The following is a 25,251-nucleotide window of genomic DNA, read 5'->3' on the forward strand; positions in this document are numbered from 1 at the left end:
GTCTTAGTGGGAAGGAAACCGTCATTTATCTGATTTTTAGTATATAAATGCTTAAAAAAGCTTATGCTTTATTGTAGAATTACCACTTTAAGAAATACTGACAGTAATAACCAACTATCAAATATTTACAAATGGCAGCTATATAATTTGTATATTTAACAAGTTAAATGTATGCATTTCTCAATTTAATCTCCTGATGAACTACCTCCAATACCAATATTAAGGAATTCTTGAATTTTATCATATAACTAGAGGCCCATTGCACGAAGAGATTCGTGCAATAGGCCTTCCTTCCCTTGGCTTCGAGCACTGGTTTTCCTCCGGCACCCGGGACCCAGGCCTTTGCTCTGGTCAGAGTCTGCCATCTTCGTCTTTGCTGCAGACTCCAGCCGGAGTCTGCTATCTTTGTCTTCGCTGCGGCACTCCGCTCCTGTAGATCCTTTGGCCCCCCACCCTCCCTCTCATAGCAGGCGTCCTGCCCCGCCTGGCCACTCCATGCCTGGAGCAGCTGAGCTGCCACCATCTTTGGCCTTCTAATTTGCATACTCACTCTGATTGGCTGTGGGCATAGTGGAGGTATGGTCAATTTACATGTCTGTCTCTTTATTAGGTAAGATACCAATACTAAAGTGCCCCCTGTACCACGAAGGATATTGGAGAAAGCACTGTGAAAAATGCAATGACTCCCTCGTGTTGGTATATCTTCACAAAGCAGTCTATAGTTCCTTTATACTGCCGTTCAGTCTCACTGCTCTTTTCCAATATCAACACATATTCGGGTTCAAGCAAAATCTATTGGATATACTACACATAAGGATGTTGCCCTAGCTGCTCCACCAGAAGCCAGGTTTGCCAAAAACCATCTCCAAAACTATTTATTAACTCCAGACATGAAAAGTTGTTTGTATTTGTCCTTAAAAGCAAAATTTAGAGCTTGTGTTGGAAAATACCAAATAACATTTGCAAAATTGCCACGCCAATACCTGAAGAAACCCTGCTCGCAGGGAATCCGCACCAGACAGTTCACCATGCCTTTGTACTGAGCCTTGGGGGAGATCTGCTTGGATGATGCCTGCACCTGCAGCAGAAGCTTCACTCACTTGATGGGCGCCACTGCAGTCTTGACACAGCCGCCACCACCCTGCAAGCCAGCAGATCCTTCCTGAGGACATGACGTCAAAGAACCGCTTTTCTGTCTTCTCCTCTGGCTTCTTCTTTGGAGGGTAATGCTGCATGGTGAGATGACAGACGTAAAAAACCAACAGCAGCAGGCTTAAATGTGCTCGGAAGAGGTGAAGGGAAGCAGAAAACCCCACAGTTAAATTCTTAATGTATTTTCTTATATCCTATATAACAGTGGTCGACAAATTGCGGCTCACAAGCCACGGTTTGCCGCTCTGTTGACTAATGAGTTTGCTGACCACTGCTATATAACACTGCTATATAATAAAAGGCTAATATACAAAGAGACCGAACGCCAGAACAACCAAACAACTGAACAACCAGTTGCTATGATGTGTGCTGACCACCAGGGTGTGTGTGTGGAACATGGCAGGCTTTGGCTGTGGTGGGATGGTGGAGCAGATGAGTGGGGGTGCCAGACCAAGGTGGGGCACCGGTTGCTGTCATTGGGGCAAGCCTCTGGTGGTTACGGAAAATTCTTTGCTCCCACGTGCTGCAGTCCCGCCCAGCGCTCGCACCTGCTGCCAGTGCCAGCCCCGCTCACACCTGCTGCCAGCGCTGGAGCTGCCGCTTGCACCTATTGCCAGTGCTGGCCCCGCTCACATGCACAGCTGGCACCGGAGCCGCCGCTTGCACCTGCTGCCAGTGCCCGGCGCCGGTCCTGATCACTCGGCGCCATCGGCAGGTGTGAGTGGTGGCTGCTGGCCCTGATTGCCCGAGGGCTTCTCCCGCTCCCTCTGCTCCTGAGGGGTGATCAGGACAGCAGCTGCTACTCGCACCTGCTGCTGGTGCCAGCCCCAATTGCTTCGCACCATCAGTGGGTGAGAGTAGGGCTGGTGCCATCAGTGTGTGGGAGCAGTGGCAGCGGGAGCGGGGCTGCTGGCAGACAGGGGACCAGGGACCATGGCGGCAGGGGCCAGGTGGGGGTGTGGAGGATGGGCCGAGACCTGCTCCTGTGCCTACCACAGCCTAGCGGCCCACAATTCTTTTCAAGGTGCACGAATTTGTGCACTGGGCCCCTAGTATATGTATAAAAGAGATGGAAAAATTGGCAAATATTTTAGATAAATTCCAATATTTAACAAATAACAGCCTAAATTCATAGATTTACCAATTTTATAACATAATAACATTTTATAAAATACAATTTCATAAAATTGGTAAATCTAGGCAACAAATGACTTGCCCAAGTAACAGACCTAGTAGGTGGAGTCCAGTGGCCATGTTCAGCACGAGAAAGTCATTGGCACTGTCAGGAGGAATGAGGTGGCACTGAAAGGGGCAGTGACCCTCCTCTGGCCATTTGAGTGGAACCTAAACTGAGAGAGGGCTGAGTGGAGTGGTCATTGAGAACAGATGGTAGAGACTGTGAAATCCCAGGGAGCAGACGGTGTCAATCCCAGCTTCTGGACTCACAGAAGGAAGGAGGAGTGCAGATGTCATTGCTCCAGTGAGTGAGGGTGAGAAGTTCTCCAAAAGCTGCATTTCCCCAGATCCAAGGGCCAGATCACAGGCAAAAAAAAACTTAGGACCAGAGAGCTGTGTTATCTACATTTTCTACAAAAGATGTTAACATACTCTAAAACCTCCTCTTATTTTACAGCTTTCTGGAAGCTCCATCAGCACCACTTGCATGTCTGTGGGGTGACGTGGCTGGGTAGCCCTGGTCCAGCGGCTCTTCTGGTCACTACAGCTTGTGGACACAGCCAGGCAATGCCTGAGGGGGCTCTGGCAGACCTGAGTAAGGAATACATTTCCACTGATTTGGGAAATGCAACAATCCACGGGGCCAGGGGCACAATCCTAAAGACAATCTGCCTGAGCTCAGTGACGTGGCCACAGCTATGAAATCCCTAGACATCCAGATCTGGGTCTGCCCTTGGTGTGAGCACCACAAAAAGTGTAGCTATATATCTGGGACACTTCCTGAAATGTCCTTTTGTGGGAGATCTTTATGAAGTATATGAAACTGAAAATAATATGGTAACCTATCAAGGGGACTCATTCCTAGGGTTAACATTACAGACAGTTGCTTTGGAAATTATCTGTACCCTTTGAAATATTAAGATTTTATCTATCACAGCCCTGGCCAGGTGACTTAATGTGTTGGAGCATCCTCCATTATTCAAAAGGTTGTGGGTTCAATTCCTGGTCAGGGCACATACGGAGATTGGGGGTTCCATCCCTGGTCAGGGTGCATAGGGAGGCGACTGATTGATGTTTCTCCCTCACATCTCACATCAATGTTTCTCTCTCTCTCTCTCTTTCAGCAATAAATATATCCTGGGGTGAGGATTAAAAAAATAAAAGAAGTTACCATATAATTGCCTCCCTCCACATCGTATTCTACAGTGCCCGATTTATTGAAATCCGTGTGAGACCTATTTTAAATAAAAATTTATTTTGGATTCAAATTTGTAATAATCCTAAATATCACATAGGGAATCCTTTATCTATAAATTAAAATTACTTTATTTTCAGAAAATGTTTACATAATTTTTTTTAAATAAAGGGGATCTGATTTTCTTTAAATTTTGATACCCATTTTGTCTGATTATATATAAATGGTAAAAAAAAGTTTATATAATTTGCATTAGGTGAATCCTATTAAAATATAATACAGATGACCATAGAGTTGGGAAATATTTTTTTATTAAATTGATTGGGGTGATATTGGTTAACATGAACATATAGATTTTAGGTGGGTTTCTATGTTACAAGATCTGTATATTGCACAGTGTGCCCACCTCCCAGAGTCAAATATTCTCCTGTCACCTTATGTTAGGATCTCCTTTTACCTCCACCCTCTTCCTTCTAGCAACTACCACACTGTTGTTTATGTTCATGAGTTTCAATTTTTTAAAAAAATATATATTTTATTGGTTTTTTAGAGAGAGGAAGAGAGAGATAGTTAGAAACATCGATGAGAGAGACACATAGATCAGCTGCTTCCTGCACACCTCCTATTGGGGATGTGCCCACAACCAAGGTACATGCCCTTGACTGGAATCGAACCTGGGACCTTTCTGCAGGCTAATGCTCTATCCACTGAGCCAAACCGGTTAGGGCAAATTTCAGTTTTATATCCCACATATGAGTGAAATCATATGTTTTCTTAGCTTTTTCTGACTTAGTTCACTTAGCATAATGTCCTCAAGGTCCATCCATGTTGTTGCAAATGGCAATATTTTATCCCTTCGTATAGCTGAGTAGTATTCCACTGTGTATGTGTACCACATTTTCTTTATCCAGTCCTCTATTGAGGGACACTTTGGTTGTTTCGATCTTAGCTACTGTGAATAATGCAGCAATGAACAGAAGGTTGCATATATCTTTGCAAATATATGTTTTCAAGTTTTTTGGGTATATATCCAGAAATGAGATTTCTGGATCAAATGGTAGCTCTATTCTTAATTTTTTGAAGACTCACCAGACTGCTTTCCATAGTGGTTGTACAAGTCTGCATTCCCACCAGCAGTGAATGAGGTTTCCCTTTTTTCCCACAAACTCTCCAACACTTGTATTGCTTGTCTTATTGCTAATGGCCAGTCTAATAGATGTAAGGTGGTATCTCATTGTAATTTTGATTTGCATTTCCCTAATTGCCAGTGAGGTTGAACATCTTTTCATATGTCTATTGGCTGTTCATAAGTCTTCTTGGGAGAGGTGTATTTTCAGGTCCTCTGCCCACTTTTTGATTGGGTTGTTTGTTTGGTGTTGAGTTTTACGAGTTCTTTATATATTTTGGAAATTAAACATTTGTCGAAGCTACTGTTTGCAAATATCATCTCCCATCTGGTTGGTTGCCTCTTTATTGTCAGTTTCTTTTGCTGTGCGGAAGCATTTTAGTTTGGTATAGTCCCATTCATTTAATTTTGCCTTTAACTTCCCTTGCCTTTGGGATCAACTTCATAAAATGTTCTCTATAACCCAGGCCCATATGTTTGGTACCTATATTTTCTTTTATGTAACTTACTGTTTTGGGTCTTATATTTACTAGTAGGTCTTTGATCTATTTTGAATTGTACATGGAGACAAACTGTAATCCAGTTTCATTCACTTGCATGAGGCTTTCCAGTTTCCCAGCACCACTGTGCATTTCTGGCTTCTTTGTCCATGTACATGTGGTTTCACAGTTGGCTCTCTGTTCTGTTCCATTGATCTGTGTGTCTTTATCTCTGTCAGTACCATCTGTTTTGATTATCATAGCTCTGTAGTATAATTTGAAGTCTGGCAGTGTGATACCTTCAGCTTTGTTCTTTTTTCTCAGGATTGCTTTGGCTATCCAGGGTCTTTTGTTGTTGGAAGCTACCCATTGTCTTCACTATCAGAAAAGTGTAAACAAAAAGCCTGGAATGCTGGTGAACCTTGAGCTCTGGCAAGGGCCAAAGCTATGCACCGATTATTTAGTCGAGACAATGGTGGCTCAAGCAATTTCCTGACCAAATAGTCTCAAAGTAAACCTTTACTAATATTTACTGACCTTAAAGATAGTCTGTCTGCTACCAGAATTGCCTAAGGGAAACATGTGTATCCAAAATTGAATAAAAGGTTGGCAGGGCTTGGGCACCAGCAAAGTCCTTTCCCTAGTGTTGGACGCTCTGCCTGGCCCCCAATTTCCAAATTATTATTTCTTGTCTCATCTCATCATTTGCCTGCAGCCCTTCTCCTAATCCCGAACCCTAAGACATGCATGACGTGGCTTCTCACATCTGGTGCCTCAACGAGGGACGTCTAGAGAAGAAGATTTGCCTAGAGCAGAAAAACAAAATTTCACGGGGAAGGTGGGGAAAAAGAATTCACCAGATAGGTGGGGAAATTCACTGCGTGCAAAGCCCACAGCCAGCTACAGAAATCACAATCTGTAAGTAGGGTGGGAACGTCTTTTTTAGCCAGGCTAATGGGGCAGAATTTGTCAAAAGAAGAGAATCTTTATTGTAGACTTTTGGCTTGCATGCTCAAGGATAAAGGAATTAAAGTGTCAGAATGTATTCTCTTACAGTTTTTGCATATTATTATGGAACATAATCCTTGGTTTCCTGAAGAGGGTACATTAGATGTTGAATGTTGGGAAAGAGTGGGTCAGAACGTGAAAAAAACTCAGCAGCAGGGGTAAAATTTGCCTCCAAATTGTTTCTCCTTGTGGAACACGGTATTGCAGTTGCTAGAGCCTTTTAGAGAGACAAAAGAGGATAAACCTCCTCCCTTTGCACCCTCCACTCCTAAAGAGGAGCAAAAAGAAAAACTGGAGGAATGGCCTTCATGGCCCCTCCACCTCCATGTCCTAATTCTGGAACATTTAATTTGCTGTTAATGGAATCATTTGTGCAAAGAGCTATCCGTGAAGGATTAAAGGACATGATGGTGGAGGAGAGACTTGCTTTTCCTATTATACAGGTAGCTAACCCACATTTCCCAAATCAAATAATAAGCAGTGACGCGCAGAATCATCTAAACTATGTGTAAAAAGCTTATAAGCAAATTAGATTTTGTGGAAAAACAGGACATTAAAAAAAAGTAGGCAACCAAAAAGGACACAAGGTGGCGCTCAAGGGAAAGGCATGAGCATTCTGCCTCCTGATTCAATCAATGCAGATTCAACCTCTTTTATATCCTAGATATTAAAAAGGAAATTATTGGGCGCTTATCTATTATTATTTTATCTATCTTTGTTGTTTATTGTTAGTCTATTAAGCATGCCTTTAATTTAATAGAAAAGAAACAGTAGATGGCCAGGCCATTACTGGATTTCCCCAGAGAGAACAAAATGTGGGGATGGAGAGAGCGGTACACGTGGCCAATAATACGGGTTTTAAGAAAATTCCCTAGACAAAGGGAAGTAATTAGAAAATTACTAGGTCTTTTGATAATCCTGTAAAATGGATGCCCACTCTTGAGAGTGTTATTAAAAGTCTCATTTTTGCCATGTTTTTATTTCCCAGTCCGTCATTTGAAATTTAGACAAATAAGACATTTGTCAGAATTTGGGGATACATCTGGAATTTCTGTACCTGTGAAGAGAAAGGCTAGCTTAAGAGAAAGGCACCCCACCTGATTTTGGGTGGCTCTTGGGAGCTCCAATCTTTTCATGGATGTTACAGAATAAACCCAAGACTTTTTTCTTTAAAAGATGGCAAAAAAAGATGGCAAAGGCTAGTTTAAACAAAAGTTTAAACAAAGGCTAGTTTAAACAAAGACTAGTTTAAACAAAAATTCAGGCAAAAATACAGCCTGAAAAATATATAGGCTGTATTTAGGCAATAGGATTAATGTTTCCATAATAATGGTAATTTTTGAATAATAATGTACCACATTCCAAAGTTGCCTCCCAAATCTTGGAGGCACTCCTGTTTTTATAAAATAAAATAATACTTTAACATAAAGCCACTGAAAGTCAGTAAGTTATCTCTGTTGCAAAATTGCCTAAAGAAAATGCCTTGGGTAGTAATTGGCTTTAAGATCTCAAAGTTGTTAAAACATAAATAATAAATGTAACTAAAATGAAGAATTTATGATGAAGCTTTTCAATAATAATCATAAATATATTAATGATGAAGGGCAGGTTGCTCTTCTCCCTGTAAAAGCAGAGAAGCAGCGGCAGAAGCAACCTTAGATGATTATCTCTTAGAATGTGGTGGTTTTAAAATTCAAAGAGCTAGGCTAGGCTAAATATCTATGTATTTTAAAATGACAAAAATACTGAAATATTAACCTGAGTTTACCTCATATAAAAAGTCCAGTGGATAGAATTGGATCTATTAATAAAATATGTCTTGTATTTTATTTGAAATATTATCCTTAAAAATGTAAAAATATTACTAATTTGAGAAATGCTAAGTATTTAACTTGACACCTAAAATTTGAGGCTTCTAAAAGTTTAAAGTTCAAATTAAGTTAGAAGAAATTATATAGAATGCATAAAGTTTAGAAATTCACTTTTGAGAAAAATGTTTCTTACTTTTTCTCTAGAGAAATTAGTAGTTCAAAATATATTATAGTCTGTGTGGTAAAATTTCAACCTAAGATATAATACTTAATATGGTCTAATTAAAAAAGAGGATTAATTCTATAGTCTGAATCAACTTTTTAATATAAAAACCAAAAGGTGTATTGATAAATGTCAATCTAAGAAATGCTGGCTGTTTACTTTTAATTATCATTGGAAAATTAAGGTTTAAATATTGTATTATTTTAATAATAGAAGGCAGGACATACATTTTAAAGGAAAAGGTGGAAAAAATTCTATACAAGTAGCTAAAGGTAAATACAAGTTAATAACAGAAAGAAAAACTATTAGAGTAAAAATGCATTTTTAAAGGACATAAAAAGAAGGTTTAAAGACTAATTTGAAAGTATAAAATTTATGAAGGTTATGTATATGATAAGGAAAAAAGGAATCTTGAGAGAAATAAATTCTAAACTATTTGCAAAAGTTGTAAAAGGGTCATAGGAGCTCAGGAAAGTTTAAACAAAGGCTAGACCATTACCCTTATCAAGTTATGTATGCAAATGAGCACTAGCGAAAAAGAATGCTGTTTAAAAGTAAATTTTAAGCTTAATAAAAAGGAGAAATTTTAAAATCTCTTCTGCTACTATTTACAAAGTAAACTAAAAATTATTGTTCAAGCATTAAATCTCACCATTAATGCGACACCATAAGTAAAAAGAGAGTTACTTTTACTTGGAGCGTATGCATGGCAGCATTGGCTAGCATCCAAGAAGCAACCAAGTGTGTTGCTCGGTTTAAAAGAAAGAAAAAGTTTTTAAAAGAAACTCCCTAAATGTACTAGGTGTAGCAGTTAATAATGCAGATTTTTTTCAGTAGAGTTACACATGTTGATATATATGAGATTTGATATGTATTCTATTTTGTTGTATTAACAACAAGCTTCAAAACTTCATATGTCATATATTCTGAAGGTGTTAACATCATAGATATTTTTATGCTTAAAAATGTTGAATTTCGTGCCCAAAAAAGAGCATTTGCAGGAAGTTTTTAATTCATTACTTTATTTTGAAGAAAAGTGCTGCTGAATACTTCGGGAAGTTTATGGTGAACATGCTCCATTTCAAGAGCATGTGAACACTGGTTTAAATGCTTTAAAAGTGATGATTTTGATGTGAAAGACAAAGAATGTCCAGGTCAACTGAAAAAGTTTGAAGAACAACAATTACAAGCATTATTGGATGAAGATGCGTGTCAAACTCAAAAACAATTGCAGAAAGATTAAACATTGCTCAGCAAACAATTTCCGATCATTTACAAGCAATGGGAAAGATTTTAAAGGAAGGAAAATGGGTGACACAGTAACTGAACAAAAGACAAATGGAAAACCAGTCATCAGTAAAATGTTGCTTCAATGGCACGAAAGTCTTTTTTGCATCGAATTGTGACTGGCGATGAAAAGTGGATTTATTTTGAGAATCCCAAATGCACAAAATCATGGGTTGATCCAGGTCAACCATCAACATAGACTACAAGGCCAAATCGCTTTGGAAAGAAGACAATGCTCTGCGTTTGGTGGGATCAGGAAGGTGTGGTGTATTATGAGCTTCTAAAACCAGGTGAAACTGTTAATACTGATCGATACTGACAACAAATAATCAATTTGAACCATGCTTTGATTGTGAAATGACCAGAATGTGCCAGAAGACACGGCAAAGTAATTTTGCTTCATGATAACGCACCATCACACAATTCAAAACCTGTTAAAGACACGTTAGAATATCTTGCCTGGGAAGTATTAGCCCACCCGCCGTATTTGCCAGACCTTGCTCCTTCAGATCACCACTTGTTCTGATCGATGGCACACACACTTTCTGAGCAGCACTTCAAAACATATGAAGAAGTGGAAAATTGGGTCTCTGGATGGTTTGCCTCAAAACAAGAAAAGTTCTATTGGGACAATATCCACAAATTACCTAAAGATGGGGGAAATGTGTAGCTAGCGATGGACATTACTTTGAATAAAGTACTTTTGGTGTTTCTATTAAAATTATCATATTTTCTTTGATTACAAAATCCACATTATTAACTGGTATACCTAGTAGCTTAAAGATCACTTTGGGAGGAAATAAAGGGAAATGCCCTTCAGATTATTTAGAAATTGTAATTAAAAGTCTATATTTTAGGCCTTAAAAAGTAGAAATACAAAATAAATTGCCTTGAAACCTTAAATGACTTTTTAAAAATTATTAAGGGACATTAATTAGTTAAGACTTTATCTAAAAATCTCTATGGAAGAAATGACAAATTTGTTACTCAATTAAAATGACTCAGTGACACAAGCTATCATTTCCAGTGATTTTGTAAAAAGTGGAAAATTCAGCACACTGCAGGGTTTCCAAAAGCCTCTTAATATTATTTAAACAAAAAAGGGGGATTATGGAGAAATCGTCTGTAAGTAAACTACACCAAGCCTTAATTAATTTAAATTTTTTCACTTGTGATGCCGATGCCAAGGCACCCATGGAAATACACTGGTGTCAGAACAAGCCAAAGGAAAATGGTCTGGTTAAATGGAAAGATCCCAAGTGTGTTTTATGGAAGGGCCCCAATCCCCTGTTAACATTTGGTTGAGGGTAAGCTTGTATATTTCCAGAAAATTTCTCGAAGCCCGTGTGGATTCCCGCAAGGAATATTAAACTTCAACATGGATCTGAGGGAGGAACTGGCCAGGTTAATGAGGACCTTGTACCTGGAGCCGCTCCTTGCAGCTGCAAACAGTTGACTACCCCAGCCACAGATAGCAGCAGCCCCAAGCAACCCACTGAAGATAAGGAGTGGGAGGAGGACGAAGCAGATGACAAAAAGCCCAGAGGTCACCTGGGGGATGGTGAAGAAGACGGTCTAGAAAGCTGAATGAATTTGTGAGGAGACCAAAACCCCAAGAACGCCTGAGAATGTCTTTCTTGCCCTGCTAGCAGAAATCAGCTATGCGGTAATACTACCAGGGGCAAATGGGGAAGTATTTTCTACTTATGTTCTTGACACACCATGGGTAAGACCCCTTACACGGGCTGATCCCCCGCCTAATGTAGTCACCAATAATACCAAACACCTTGGTCATTCAGGAGGACCATGGGTGGGACAAGGAAGTATTTGGGCAAAGTATAATTACACGGGTGTCACCACCCAGATTCCCTTTAGTATGGCAGAGAATCCAACTACTGTTCTTTTGTGTGTAGAATTAAAGAGAGGCTTCTGGTTAGCATGGACACCAAAGGAGGGGGAAGCAAAAGCCCAAATTTATCTACTGTCACTATTTGCTCCAGGGAGAGGTGCAAAAATGTAACTTTACTAAGACACCCCCTCACTAAGCCGTTAGGTAAAAAGTCTTACGAATGGCACCCCACTAAGGAAGAAATTAATTGGCAAGACTGTTATAGTGACTACCCCACCAGCAGCAAACATAATTACAGTTTTTCCTTTGTAGATTGGAGCCCCTACAGGTCCGCGTATAGTTAACAATCGCACCCTAAAATGGAAGGAGAACGCATCCTATCTGTATGTTGAAGCTAATCACTCCATTTCATGGCATGGAGGAGGATTTATTGGATCTCAATTACAACATGACAATTGGCCCCTACAAAATACGCAATGGAAAATTGCTGCTGCACTTGCACCTATTAAATGGTGTAGGTTTTCTTTTTAGTTTTTTTTTAATATATTTTATTGATTTTTTACAGAGAGGAAAGGAGAGGGATAGAGAGTGAGAAACATCAATGAAAGAGAAACATCGATTCAGCTGCCTCTTGCACACTCCCCCACCAGGGATGTGCCCGCAACCAAGGTACATGCCCTTGACCAGAATCGAACCTGGGACCCTTCAGTCTGCAGGCCGACGCTCTATCCACTGAGCCAAACCGGTCAGGGCTAAATGGTGTAGTTTTAATTATAGCTCAGATAATTCCATCCATATCTTATGGGGAACTCCCAATAAGACAGTATTTGCCACTGCCTGTGTATATGATCCGTTCGTACTCCTCTCAGGCCCCATCCAGATGCTTAATGCTACAAGCAATCTGTATGAGGTGTCATGCACAGGCTGCACATTATCCCACTGTATTAATTCTACATTCCAAAAGGATTCCCTCATGATTTTAAAACAACTTGCTTTTGCTTGGGTTCCTACTAACCTAACCGAGCTTTGGGAATCTCATCAAACTTACTAACTGTTACATGATCTGGTAAAAATCTTAAAACAACAAAAAAGATTTCTTGGAATATTAATTGCTGGACTCTTTGCCCTCATAATGTTATTTACTTCTGTGGGCATTGCTGCTTCATCCATGGTACAAATTGTTCAAACTTCTCAGTTTGTACAACAAGTTAAGGAAAATGTAACTAAAACCTTGTCTATACATAAAAGAACTGACAGCCAGTTTGAGATAGAATTATTGGCACTAAAGTCCACAATCCTGTGGATGGGTGATAAAATCCACAGCCTAGAGCAAAGAATATTTTTACAGTGTCACTATATTTTTTCCCAGATTTGTGTAACCCCCATTCCCTATAATAGTACCTTACACCTTTGGGAATCAATAAAAAACCACCTTCTTGGTGCTTGGGGTAAAGGTAACACAACCCTTGATATTTTAGAATTACAAGAGCATATTGTACAATTATCCAGGCAAACTTACAAACTAATTCCTTGGATGCCTGGCAGCAATTTAAAAAGGACATGAAAGAATTTAATCCCTTTCACTGGATCTCCTTACATTTGCCTTTCAGCATAACCACTAATGCCTGTCTCATTCTTGTTCTTATATGTTTATTTCTAGTCTGCAGATGCAGAATGAAGAATCTTAAAAGGACTCGAACCCTTCAGGCAGCATTCACTTTTCAAGATTAAGGAAATGAAAAGGGGGAGATGTTGGAAACTACCCACTGTCTTCACTATCAGAAAAGTGTAAACAAAAAGCCTGGAATGCTAGTGAACCTTGAGCTCTGGCAAGGGCCAAAGCTATGCACCAATTGTTTAGTCAAGACAATGGTGGATCAAGCAATTTCCTGACCAAATAGTCTCAAAGTAAACCTTTACTAATATTTACTGACCTTTAAGATTGTCTGCTACTGGAATTGCCTGCCTAAGGGCAATATGTGTATCCAAAATTGAATAAAAGGCTAGCAGGGCCTGGACACCAGCGAAGTCCTTCCCCTAGTGTTGGACTCTCAACCTGGCCCCCAATTTCCAAATTATTACTTCTTGTCTCATCTCATCATTTGCCCACGGCCCTTCTCCAGATCCAGATCCTGAACTCTAAGCCACGCGGGACATGGCTTCTCACATTTTGTGGTTTTATATAAATCTGGTGACTTCTTGTTCTATTTCTTTAAAAAATGACATTGGGATTTTGATGGGGGTTGCATTAAATCTGTATAATGCTTTAGATAATATGGCTATTTTAACTATGTTGATTCTTCCAATCCATGAACACAGGATATTTTCCATTTTGTTGTATCTTTTTCAATCTTTTTTAATAATGCTTTGTAGTTTTCAGTATATAGGTCTTTCATGTTCTTTGTTAAGTTTATTCCTAGGTATTTTATTATTTTGGTTGCAATTGCAAAAAAGAATTTTTTCACTTCTTTTTCTGAAGTTATTTGTTAGTATACAGGAAGGCAATCAATTTTTTTTTCAGTTCATTAGTTCTTTATTAACATGTGATCACTCCTTCCCCTCCAACCTCACCCATCAGCCTGTAAATACTACCTCTAGCTGCACTGGAAAAGAAGGGCACCAGTGAGGTTCAGTTGTCCTATTCACAATATTGGGGGTGGGGAGTGTATGTGCAGTGTCCAGCCCAGATATTCAGGATTCATATATGGGTAGTAAAAAGAGTTTTCTGGAACGGCAAATTTTCACCAACATTGGGTCCACAGATGCTGGAGTTCGCCAAGGGGATGCTAGGACTGGCTTAGGCAGGGATGGGGCAGGATAGTTCGGAAGACTCCCAGGCTTCAAGTCCTTGGACGTATTGAAAAGGAGGGCATTCGTTGGGGTTGTTCTTGACTTGAGGGTCCTCAAACCTATACCTTTCCTAATATGGGAATGGCTTGGGACCCTGGTGAGGCCTGGATTTGCCATAGTTGCGGAGAGTGCCAGCACTGATAAAGGGCTCAGCTGTAGGGCATGAGGCTGGAGGCTAGATGGAGGCACAGGCAGAGGCCATGGTAGCTGGCCAGGGCAAGGATGAGCAGCAGCATGAGTAGCAGGAACCCACTGACCAACAGGCCATGAAGACCGAGTCCCCCAGGTGCACAGTGCAAGGGGGTGCCTGGGAGCACAGAAACTGGGAGTTGCAGAGGAAGCCATAGCCACAGGTAATAGGATGGTCCCCAGCACCAGTACCAGCAAGGCGAGATTGAAGGCAGCCACCAGCAGATTCTGGGCAGTGACCAGCATAGCACAGGCCCAGCAGTCCAGGGGATCCTGGGGCTCTGGGCCACTATTGGCAACCGGTCTCTGCACCCCAAGGATATCTGCCATGGTCTGACTGGCTCAAGGCAATCAATTTTTGCACATTAATTTTGTATCCTGCAACTTGACTGTATTTGTTTATTGTTTCTAATAGTTTTTTGGTGGAGTATTTAGGGTTTTCTATGTACAGAATCATGTCATCTTCAAAAAGTGACAATCTGACTTCTTCCTTCATTATTTGAATGCCTTTTATTTCTTTCTCTTGCCTTATTGCTCTGGCTAGGACTTCTAGCACTATGTGGAATAAGAGTGGTGTGAGTAGACATCCTTGTCTTGTTCCTGATCTTAGAGGAAAAGCTTTCAGTTTTCAGCCATTGAGTATGATATTGGCTGAGGGTTTATCATATACTAGAGGCCTGGTGCATGAAAATTCATGCACTGGGGGGGCGGGGGTCCCTCAGCCCAGCCTGCACCCTCTCGCAGTCCGGAGCCCTTGGGGGATGTCCAACTGACGGCTTTGAAGAAGCTGCCATGGTGTGAGAGGGGCTATCGAGAGGACCCCATGGCAAGGAATGAAAGTGGCCTCTAAGAGCTGAGAGCAATCCACTGCTGACAGCTAGAACACAGGAATCTCAGTTTCTGGCTGAAAGGAAATGAATCCTGCCAATAACCTGAGGGAGCTTGAAAGCATATGTTTCCCCAGTCAACCCTTTGATGAGACTGCAACTTGGCAACACTGGATTTCAGTCTGGCAACAAAAATGCTTAGGAAATAAATATGTGTTGTTTTAAGCTGCTAAGTTTGTGGTAATTTATAATGCAGAATTCTCTATGTTAAATAAAAAGTAGTTTACAAAAATGATTATGATCTTGTTTAAAATTTTACTTCTTTTTTAAAGATATTGTTGAGAGTATTACTGATGTCCCCTTTTAACCACCCGCCCTTCATTGCTCCCTACTACCTGGATCCTGCACCCCACCTCAGGCCTTCAACACCCTATTATCTGTGTTGATGGGTAATGCATATCCTATATAATTAAGAGGTAATATGCAAATTGACCATCACTCCAACACACAAGATGGCCGCCCCCATGTGGACACAAGATGGGCACCACAAGATGGCTGGCAGGGGAGGGCAGTTGTGGGTGATCAGGCCAGCAGGGGAGGGCAGTTAGGGGTGACCGGGATGGCAGAGGAGGGCAGTTGGGGGCGACCAGGCCTGCAGGGGAGGACAGTTGGGAGGGACCCAGGCCTATAGGAGAGGACAGTTAGGGGCGACCAGGCTGGCAGGGGAGGGCAGTTAGGGGCAACTGGGCTGGCAGGGGAGAAGTTAGGCGTCAATCAGGCTGGCAGGGGAGTGGTTATGGGGTGATCAGACTGGCAGGCAGAAGTGGTTAGGGGCAATCAGGCAGGCAGGCAGGCGAGCGTTTGGGAGCCAGCAGTCCTGGATTGGGAGAGGGAAGTCAGATATCCCTCGAGGGGTCCCAGATTGGAGAGGGTGCAGGCTGGGCTGAGGGACACCCCCCCCCCCCCACGTGCATGAATTTTGTGCACCTGGCCTCTAGTCCTATCTAATAAAAGAGCAATATGCAAATTAACCATCACTCCGCTACACCCACAAGCCATGCCCACCAGCCAATCAGGAGCAAGTATGCAAATTAACCCAACCAAGATGGCTGCAGCCACGGAGAGAGCAGGAGGCTTGGGTTTATCCGGCAATGGAGAAAGCCAAGCTTTCCGCACACCCTGGCAGGCCCAGGCCTCCACTCAAGGCTAAAAAGTTTCAATTATAGAAGATAAATAAACCCCAACAAAAATGGCGGCAGCCACGGAGCTGGAGAGAGCAGGAGGCTTGAGTTGCCCCCGGCGATGGAGGAAGCCAAGCTTCGGCAGCCCTGGCCTGCCTTGGCCTCCGCTCAAGGCTACAAAGTTTCAATTATAGAAGATAAATAAATCCCAGATACCAGGGCCTCCGCTTGGATTGCTGGAGGGCATGGCTGGCCTGCAAACCACCATAGGCCCCTCACCCAGGCCGCCCCATGCCCCAAGGGAACCCCCACCCTGATCCGGGACACCCTTCAGGGCAAACCAGCTGGCCCCCACCCATGCACCAGGCCTCCATCCTACCTAATAAAAGAGTAATATGCAAATTGACCATCACTCTAACACACAAGATGGCTGCCCCCATGTGGTCAAAGATCCTGCCCCCATGTGGACACAAGATGGCCACCACAAGATGGCCAACAGGGGAGGGCAGTTGGGAGGGACCAGGCCTGTAAGGGAGAGCAGTTGGGGGCAATAAAGCCTGCAGGGGAGAGCAGTTGGGGGGGACCAGGCCTGCAGGGGAGGGCAGTTAGGGGTGACCAGGCCTGCAGGGGAGGGCAGTTAGGGCCAAGCAGGCTGGCAGGAGAACAGTTAGGCATCAATCAGGCTGGCAGGGGAGTGGTTAGGAGGTGATCAGGCTGGCAGGCAGAAGCGGTTAGGGGCAATGGGGAAGGCAGGCAGGTGAGTAGTTGGGAGCAAGCAGTCCTGGATTGTGAGATGGATGTCCGACTGCCCGTTTAAACGGGCAGTTGGACATCCCTCGAGGGGTCCCAGATTTGAGAGCGTGCAGGATGGGCTGAGGGACACCCCCCACCCCCGTGCATGAATTTCAGGCACCGGGCCTCTAGTCTATAATAATAAAAGTGTAATATTACCAGACATCCTTCCATCCTTCTGGACGAAGCCAGGGCTGTGAGGGAAGCCCGGGTCCCAGGTGCCTGCCGGCGGCTGGAGGGAAGGAAGGCCTTCTCTTGCACAAATTTCATGCATTGGGCCTCTAGTATACTTATAAGTTCTTTGGCTAATTTCTTCCCATCCTCCAACCCCCTTCACTCTGAGATTTGTCAGTCTGTTCTATGTTTCCATGTCTCTGGTTCTATTTTTTTTTTTTTTTTTTTAGATTCAATTGTTGATAGATATGTATTTATTGCCATTTTATTGCTCATATTTTTTATTTTTTTTCTTTTTCTTAAAGACCCTTCAACATTTCATGTAACACTAGTTTGATAATAATGAAGTCCTTTAGCTTTTTCTTGTCTGTGAAGCTCTTTAACATTCAATTCTAACTTATAGCTTTCCTGTATAGGTTAGTCTTGGTTGTAGGTCCTTGGTTTTCATCACTTTGAATATTTCTTGCCACTCCCTTCTGGCCTGCAAAGTTTCTGTTGAGAAATCAGCTGACAGTAGTATGGGCACTCCCTTGTAGGTAACTAACTGCTTTTAAGATTCTCTGTCTTTAAACTTTGCCACTTTAATTATAATGTGTCCTGGTGTGGGCAACTTTGGGCTCTTCTTGTTTGGGACTCTCTGCACTTCCTGGACTAATAAATCTATTTCTTTCACCAGTTAGGGGAAGTTTTCTGTCACTATTTTTTTCAAATAGGTTTTCAATTTCTTGCTCTCTCTCTTCTCTCTGTCATCCCCATGATGCGAATGTTGGCATCCTTGAAGTTGTCTCAGAGGCTCCTTACACTACCTTCATATTTCTTTGTTTTATTTTGATTTTTAAATATATAGTTTATTGATTTAGAGAGGAAAGGAGAGGAATAGAGAGATAAAAACATCAATGAAGGAGACATCAATCGTCTGCCTCCTGCATGCCCCCTACTGGACATTGAACCTGCAACCCAGGCATGTGAATAACTAGGAATTGAACTAGGGACTCCTTGGTTCATAGATTGACACTCAACCACTGAGCCACACTGGCTGGAATATCTTCAGATTTTGGATTCTTTTTTTTTTTTCTTTCAGCTGTTCTAACTGGGTGTTTTTGCTTCCTCATATTCCAAATCACTGATTTGATTCTTGGCATCCTCCACTGTACTGTTAATTTTCTGTAAATTATTATTCATTTCAGTTAGTGTTTCTTAATTTCTGACTGGTCCTTTTTTATGTCATTGATGTTTTTACTAAGTTCCTTGAAGTTCTCATTAAGTTCCTTGAGCATCCTTATAACCATTGTTTTAAACTCTGTATCTGGTAGTTTGCTTCCTTCTATTTCATTTAGTTCATTTTCTTGAGTTTACTTCTGTTCTTTCATTTGCAACATGTTTCTTAGTCTCTGCATTTTGACTGCTTACATGTGTTGGTTTCTATGTATTAGGTAGAACTACTATGTCTCTTGGAATTGGTAGAGTAGCCTTGTGTTGTAGGTGCCCTGTAGGGCCCAGTGGCTCAGCCTCCCCAGTCACCTGAGCTGGGCATTCTGGGTGTTCCCCTATGTGAGCTGTGTGCACTGTATTGTTGTAGTTGAACTTTGATTGCTGTTGGCATTACTGGGAGGAATGGACTCCTAGGTGAATCAGCTGTGAGGACCAGCTGCAACTACAGTGGGAGAACTGCTATGCAGGAGATGCCCCTATGGAGCAAGACTTGCTTCAGTGGGGCTTTGGTGCTCACCAAGTCCACCCTTTGAGTGTGTCACTGGTGGATATAGTAAGGTTGTAATCTGGCGTGGTCTGAAGCTGACCACAAGGTGCACTGGCTCTGGGGCCTCCCAGAGAGTGCCCTGCCTGAGGTCACCTGGCATGAGCTACAGAGTGACCTGCAGATGGCTGCTACTTATGTTGGGCTTGGAGGTGTCCAGGGGAGGCCAAGCTATGAACCTTGGCAGGCTGCTGCTGCTGCAGGGCCTGGAGCCACTTATTGAGGGGTATGGAAGTTGAGGCCAGCTGCTGCTTGTTTGAGAGATTTCAGGAAATTCTGAAGCCTAAGCCAGGATAGTCATATGAAAAACCCACTGCAAACAGCTTGGTTGGGGCTGCAAATTGGTGGGGCAGGGTCTCAGGTATCACCAGGGAGGTGGGGTGAATAGTGTGGGCCAGGTTGATGGTGGCTCAGATATGGCTCCTGTCTGTTGGTTCTGTGGTGGGGGAGGTCTCTGATGAGGAACAATGACCTCTGCCAGCACTTTTGTTTGGGAGAAAACTGGCCCCCACCTCTGGCCCTCCTACCAGTCTCAATGTGGTTTCTTTAATTCTCCAGTTATAGGGCTTCCATTCAGCCAGATTTCAGGTGGTTCTGAACGATTGTTATTCTGCGGCTTAGTTGTAATTTTGATATCTAAAATTATACTTATGTTTAAATAAATATTCATAAAAATGTCTTGAATAATATAAACCACTATGTGTATTCCTCATACTTGTTTGCCTTAAAATTTATTTTTCAATGAACATGTATCATATACTTGAAGATGAATATATTCCCATTTTTATCTAAATATAGTTAATATACAATATTACTTTAGTTTTGGGTATATAACATAGTTATTCAACATTTGTAGACCTAAGGAAGAGATCATCACAGTAAGTCTAGTAACCATAAGGCACCATACAAGGTTACTGTGATATTACTGACTATATTTCCTACACTGTACATTATATTACCATAACTTACTTAATAACTAGAAATGTATTCCTCTTATTCCCGTTAATTTCCCCCTTCCCCCTACCCTCTTCCCCTCTGCCAACCATCAGTTTGTTCTCCATGTCTATGAGTCTGTTTTTTGTTGTTGTTTATTTATCTTATAGATTCCACATGTAAGTGAAATAATCTGGTACTTGTCCTTCTCCATATGACTTATTTTACTTAGCATAATACTCTTCTAGGTCCATCCATGTTGTCACAATGGCAAGATTTCACTTCATTCTTTTTTATGGCTGAGTAATATTCCATTGCATATCCATCTACTGATGAACATTTAGGTTGCTTCCATATCTTGGGTATTGTAAATGATGTTGCAGTGAACATAAGTGTGCAAATATCTTTCCAAATTAGTGTTTTAGTTTTCTTCTGATAGATACCCAGAAGAGGAATTACTGGGTTATATGGTAATTCTATTTTTAAATTTTCTAAGGAACCTCTATACTGGCTTCCATAATGGCTGTACCAGTTTGTAATCCTACCAACAGTGCATGAGTTTCCCTTTTCTACAAATCCTTGTCAACATTTGTTTATTGTCCTTTTGATACTAGCCAATCTGACAGGTGTGAGGTGGTTTTGATTTGCATTTCCCTGATAATTAGTGGTGTTGAGCATCTTTTTTGTGTGTCTCTTGGCTATCTGCATGTTTTTTTTTTGAAAAATGTCTACTCAGATGCTCTATCCATTTTTAATTAGATCGTTTATATTTTTTATATTGAGTTGTATGAGTTCCTTAAATATTTTGGATATTAACCCCTTATGGGATATGTCATTTTCAAATATTTTCTCCCATTCAGCAGGTCATTTTTTAGTTTTGTTGATGGTTTCCTTCACCGTGCAAATTCTTTTTAATTTGTTGCAATCCCATTTGTTTATTTTTGCTTTTGTTGCCCTTGCTTGAGGAGACATGTCCAAAATGATATTTCTAAGACAAATGTCAAAGTGTTTACTGCCTATGTTTCTTCTAGGAGTTTTCTGATTTCTAGTCTTAAATCTAAGTCTTTAATCCAGTATTGAAATAAAAGTTCAGGGTATGATTGACTATCCCAATAGTACCTACCTCAGATATTAATAAGAAAACAAGTAATGTCCATTAAGTTTCATTAGTCATTTAGGTAAGTGTATGGAGGCCTTGAGCCTAATAGTACCCAGGGCACAGCTATGTCCTATAAGTAAGTCCCAAATGTTTTGAGTTAAAGTACACTTAATCCATTACTTTGTGTGCAATTGGTGTGAGAAGATGAAGCAAGTTCAGCAGTAGCTTGAACCAGACAAACAAGTTGGAGCCACATGACCTTACAGTAGGATATTTTCAGCGATTTGAAACAGTTCTGTGTATTATTTTGGAACAACCACTGATTTTGTGGTTCTTCTACTGCATGATGATAGCTATGGGGGTGGGAGTGTTTTTCTTTTATTCTTATCTCTTCTTATTCCCAGTCTAAAGGATTTATGGGAATGTTCTATCAAACACTGGTTTATAAATCATGATGACCTGTGTTTTCCAAGCAATAACCCTATCAGGAGAATATAAACTTAGATATTTCTCTGGAGGTAATCTTTTTATTCTTCAATTATAGTTGACATTCAATATTATGTTAGTTTCAAGTGCAGAGTATAGTAGTTAGACATTTATATAGCATATGAAGTGATCCTCCCATAGGTCTAGTAATCCCGATATTGTACATAGTTTTTACAATGTTACTGACTATATTCCTTATGCTGTACTTTATATCCCTGTGAGCATTTTGTACTTTGTTTCAAATATATTTTTATTGGTTTCAGAGGAGAAAGGAGAGAAAGAGATAGAAACATCAATGATAAGAGAAAATCATTGATCGGCTGCCTCCAGCACACCGCACACTGGAGATCCAGTCCACAGCCCAGGCATGTACTCTGACCAGGAATTGAACTGTGACCTCTTGGTTCCTAGGTTGATGCTCAACCACTGAGCCATGCCAGCCAGGCCAATTTGTACTTCTTAAACCCTTCACCTTTTTCATCCAGTTCCCTAGCCCCACACCCACCTAACAAACATCAGTTTGTTCTCTGTATCTATAAGTTTGTTTGTTTATTTTGTTTTCTGGATTCCCCATATAAGTAAAATCATATGGTATTTGACTTCTCTAACTTATTTATTTTGCATAATACCATCTAGGTCCTCCATGTTGTCACAAATAGTAAGATTTCATTCTTTCTCATGGCTGAGTAATATTCCATAATATATTTGTACCCCCTCTTCTTTATCCAAATCCTGCTCCAGGGCATCAACCCCTGTACAACAGTGTGTCTGCTCTACTCACAGCCATTCCTCACAGCTAATCAGCCTGAGAGCCAATACCTCCCCTTGACATGCCAACAGCAATCAAGGCTCACCTGCAATGGGATGGCACACACAATCCACACAAGAGACACCCCTGGAGTACATGGCACAGGTGACCTGGAAGTCTGCACCACTGGGCCCAGCAGGACACCTACAACATAAGGCCACTTTATCAAGATCAGGAGATGGGACAGATCTACCAAATACATAGAAACACACACAGAGAAGCAGCCAAAATGAGGAAACAAAGAAACATGTCCCAAATGAAAACAAAAAGCAGGGGAAAAAAATCCATAGAAAAAACTCAACAAAACAGAGGCAAACAAGTAAAAACAACTACTTACCTGCAACAGAGCTCCCATAATCATCTGATTTCTTAGCAGAAACTTTGCAAGATAGAAGGGACTGGCACCAAATATTCAAAGTGATGAAAAGTAAGGGCCTATAATCAAGATTACTCTACTCAACAGGGCTATCACTTAGGATAGGAGAGATATTAGCTTTTCAGAAAAGAAAAAGCAGGAGTTAATCACCACCCAACAGTATTACAAGAAATGTTAAAAAGACTCAAGAAAGCCCTAACCAGTTTGGCTCAGTGGATAGAGCATTGGCCTGCGGACTGAAAGGTCCCAGGTTCGATTCCAGTCAAGGGCACGTTCCTTGTTTGTGGGCACATCCCTAGTAGGAGGCGTGCAGGAGGCAGCTGATCGATGTTTCTCTCTCATCGATGTTTCTAACTCTCTATCCCACTCCCTTCCTCTCTGTAAAAAATCAATAAAATATATTAAAAAAAAAGACACAAGAAAAAGAAGGCGAAGGTGTGGGTGTGGTTGGAGGTAGAGTGGGAGGTAAAGGTGAACATCCTATCTAATAAAAGAGTAATATGCAAATTAACCATCACTCTGCTACACCTACCAGCCATGCCCACCAGCCAATCAGGAGAGAGTATGCAAATTAACCCAACCAAGATGGCTGCGGCCACGGAGAGAGCAGGAGGGAGGCTTGGGTTTCCCTGGTGTTGGAGGAAGCCAAGCTTTCTGCACACCCTGGTCGGCCCACTCCAGGCTACAAAGTTTCAATTATAGAGGGTAAATAAATCCCAACAAAAATGGCAGCAGCCACGGAGCTGGAGAGAGCAGGAGGCTAGGGTTGCCCCTGGCAATGGAGGAAGCCAAGCTTCTGAAGCCCTGGTCTGCCTTGGCCTCCCCTACAAAGTTTCAATTATAGAAGATAAATAAATCCCAACAGAAATGGTTGCCGCCATGGAGCAAGCAGAAGGCTTGGCTCTGCTCTAGGCTACAAAGTTTCAATTGTAGAAGATAAATAAATCCCAGATACCAGGGCCTCCACTTGGGTCGCCAGGGGTGTGGCTGGCCTGCAAACTATCACAGGCCCCTCACCCAGGCCGCCCCATGCCCCAAGGGAACCCCCACCCTGATCCGGGACACCCTTCAGGGCAAACCAGCTGGCCCCCACCCATGCACCAGGCCTCTATCCTTTCTAATAAAAGAGTAATATGCAGATTGACCATCATTCCAACACACAAGATGGCTGACCCCATGTGGTCAAAGATCCTGCCCCCATGTGGACACAAGATGGCCACCACAAGATGGCCAGCAGGGGAGGGCAGTTGGGAGGGACCAGGCCTACAAGGGAGGGCAGTTGGGGGCGATCAAGCCTGCAGGGGAGGGCAGTTAGGGGTGACCAGGCCTGCAGGGGAGGGCAGTTTGGGCCAAGCAGGCTGGCAGGGGAGCAGTTAGGCATCAATCAGGCTGGCGGGGGAGTGGTTAGGAGGTGATCAGGCTGGCAGGCAGAAGCGGTTAGGGGCAATCAGGAAGGCAGGCAGGCGAGCAGTTGGGAGCCAGCAGTCCTGGATTGTGAGAGGGATGTCCGACTGCCAGGATCGGGCCTAAACGGGCAGTCGGACATCGCTCGAGGGGTCCCAGATTGGAGAGGGTGCAGGCTGGGCTGAGGGACACCCTCCTCCCCCGCCTCTAGTATTAACAATAAAATGGCAATAACTACATACCTATCAATAATTAATTTAAATGTAAATGGGTTAAGTGCTCCAAACAAAAACAGAGGATGGCTAAATGGTAAGACAGCAAGACCCATACATATGCTGCTTATAAGAGACCTCCTTCAGATCTAAAGAAATGAAAAATGATATTTCATGCAAAAGGAAATTTTAAGAAACTGGGATCACAATACTTATATCACACAAAATACACTTTAAATCAATGGCCATAACAAGAAACCAGAAGGACCCAGCAATTCCACTTCTCAGTATTTATTCAATGAAACACAAAACACTAATTCTAAAGGATATATGCATCTTACGTCCGTTGCAGCATTATTTACAACCAGAGGCCCAGTGCACGAATTCGTGCACCAGTGGGGTCCGTCAGCCTGGCCTGTGGAATTGGGCCGAAACCAGCTCTCCAACATCCCCCATGAGGTTCCAGATTGCGAGAGGGTGCAGGCCAGGCAGAGAGACCCCACCGGTGCATGATCAGGGCCAGGGAGGGACATGGGAGGTTGGCCAGATGGGGAGGGACCGCGGGAGGGCTCCAGGGCATGTCTGGCCCATCTTGCTCCGTCCCAATCAGCCGGACCCCAGCAGCAAGCTAACCTACTGGTCAGAGCATCTGCACCCTGGTGGTCAGTGTACATCATAGCGACTGTTCGACTGTCTGTCCCCTGGTGGTCAGTGCACGTCACAGGGAGTGGTTGAGTGGCCTTAGCATATCATTAGCATATTACGCTTTGAATGGTTGAAGGGCCAACTGAATGACTGGACACTTGGCATATCCATCAATAAATGAATGGATAAAGAAAGTGTGGTACTGCAAACAAT

At 42.2% G+C, this 25,251-nt stretch overlaps 1 protein-coding gene and 2 pseudogenes across 3 annotated transcripts in view; 1 reads left to right on the forward strand and 2 right to left on the reverse strand.

The window, feature by feature from the left end:
* Positions 1-3,710, forward strand: part of LOC308248293 (uncharacterized protein) — a 50,738-nt gene extending 47,028 nt beyond the window's left edge. Inside the window, exons 8-9 of the mRNA XM_080668284.1 lie at positions 2,786-2,923; positions 3,453-3,710. Of these exons, the coding sequence (XP_080524410.1) occupies positions 2,786-2,923; positions 3,453-3,481 (167 nt within the window). The 3' untranslated portion in view covers positions 3,482-3,710. The remainder of the gene's footprint in view (positions 1-2,785; positions 2,924-3,452) is intronic.
* LOC308249541 (ADP/ATP translocase 4-like) lies at positions 625-1,235 on the reverse strand (annotated as a pseudogene). The gene has a single exon. The product of its transcript is annotated as an ADP/ATP translocase 4-like (transcript).
* Positions 3,711-14,121: 10,411 nt separating the features above from the next.
* LOC308248630 (transmembrane protein 88-like) lies at positions 14,122-14,779 on the reverse strand (annotated as a pseudogene). The gene has a single exon. The product of its transcript is annotated as a transmembrane protein 88-like (transcript).
* Positions 14,780-25,251: the final 10,472 nt, after the last annotated feature.

This window comes from Plecotus auritus (assembly GCF_963455305.1).
Source record: "Plecotus auritus genome assembly, chromosome: 5".
NCBI classification, from domain to species: domain Eukaryota; kingdom Metazoa; phylum Chordata; class Mammalia; order Chiroptera; family Vespertilionidae; genus Plecotus; species Plecotus auritus.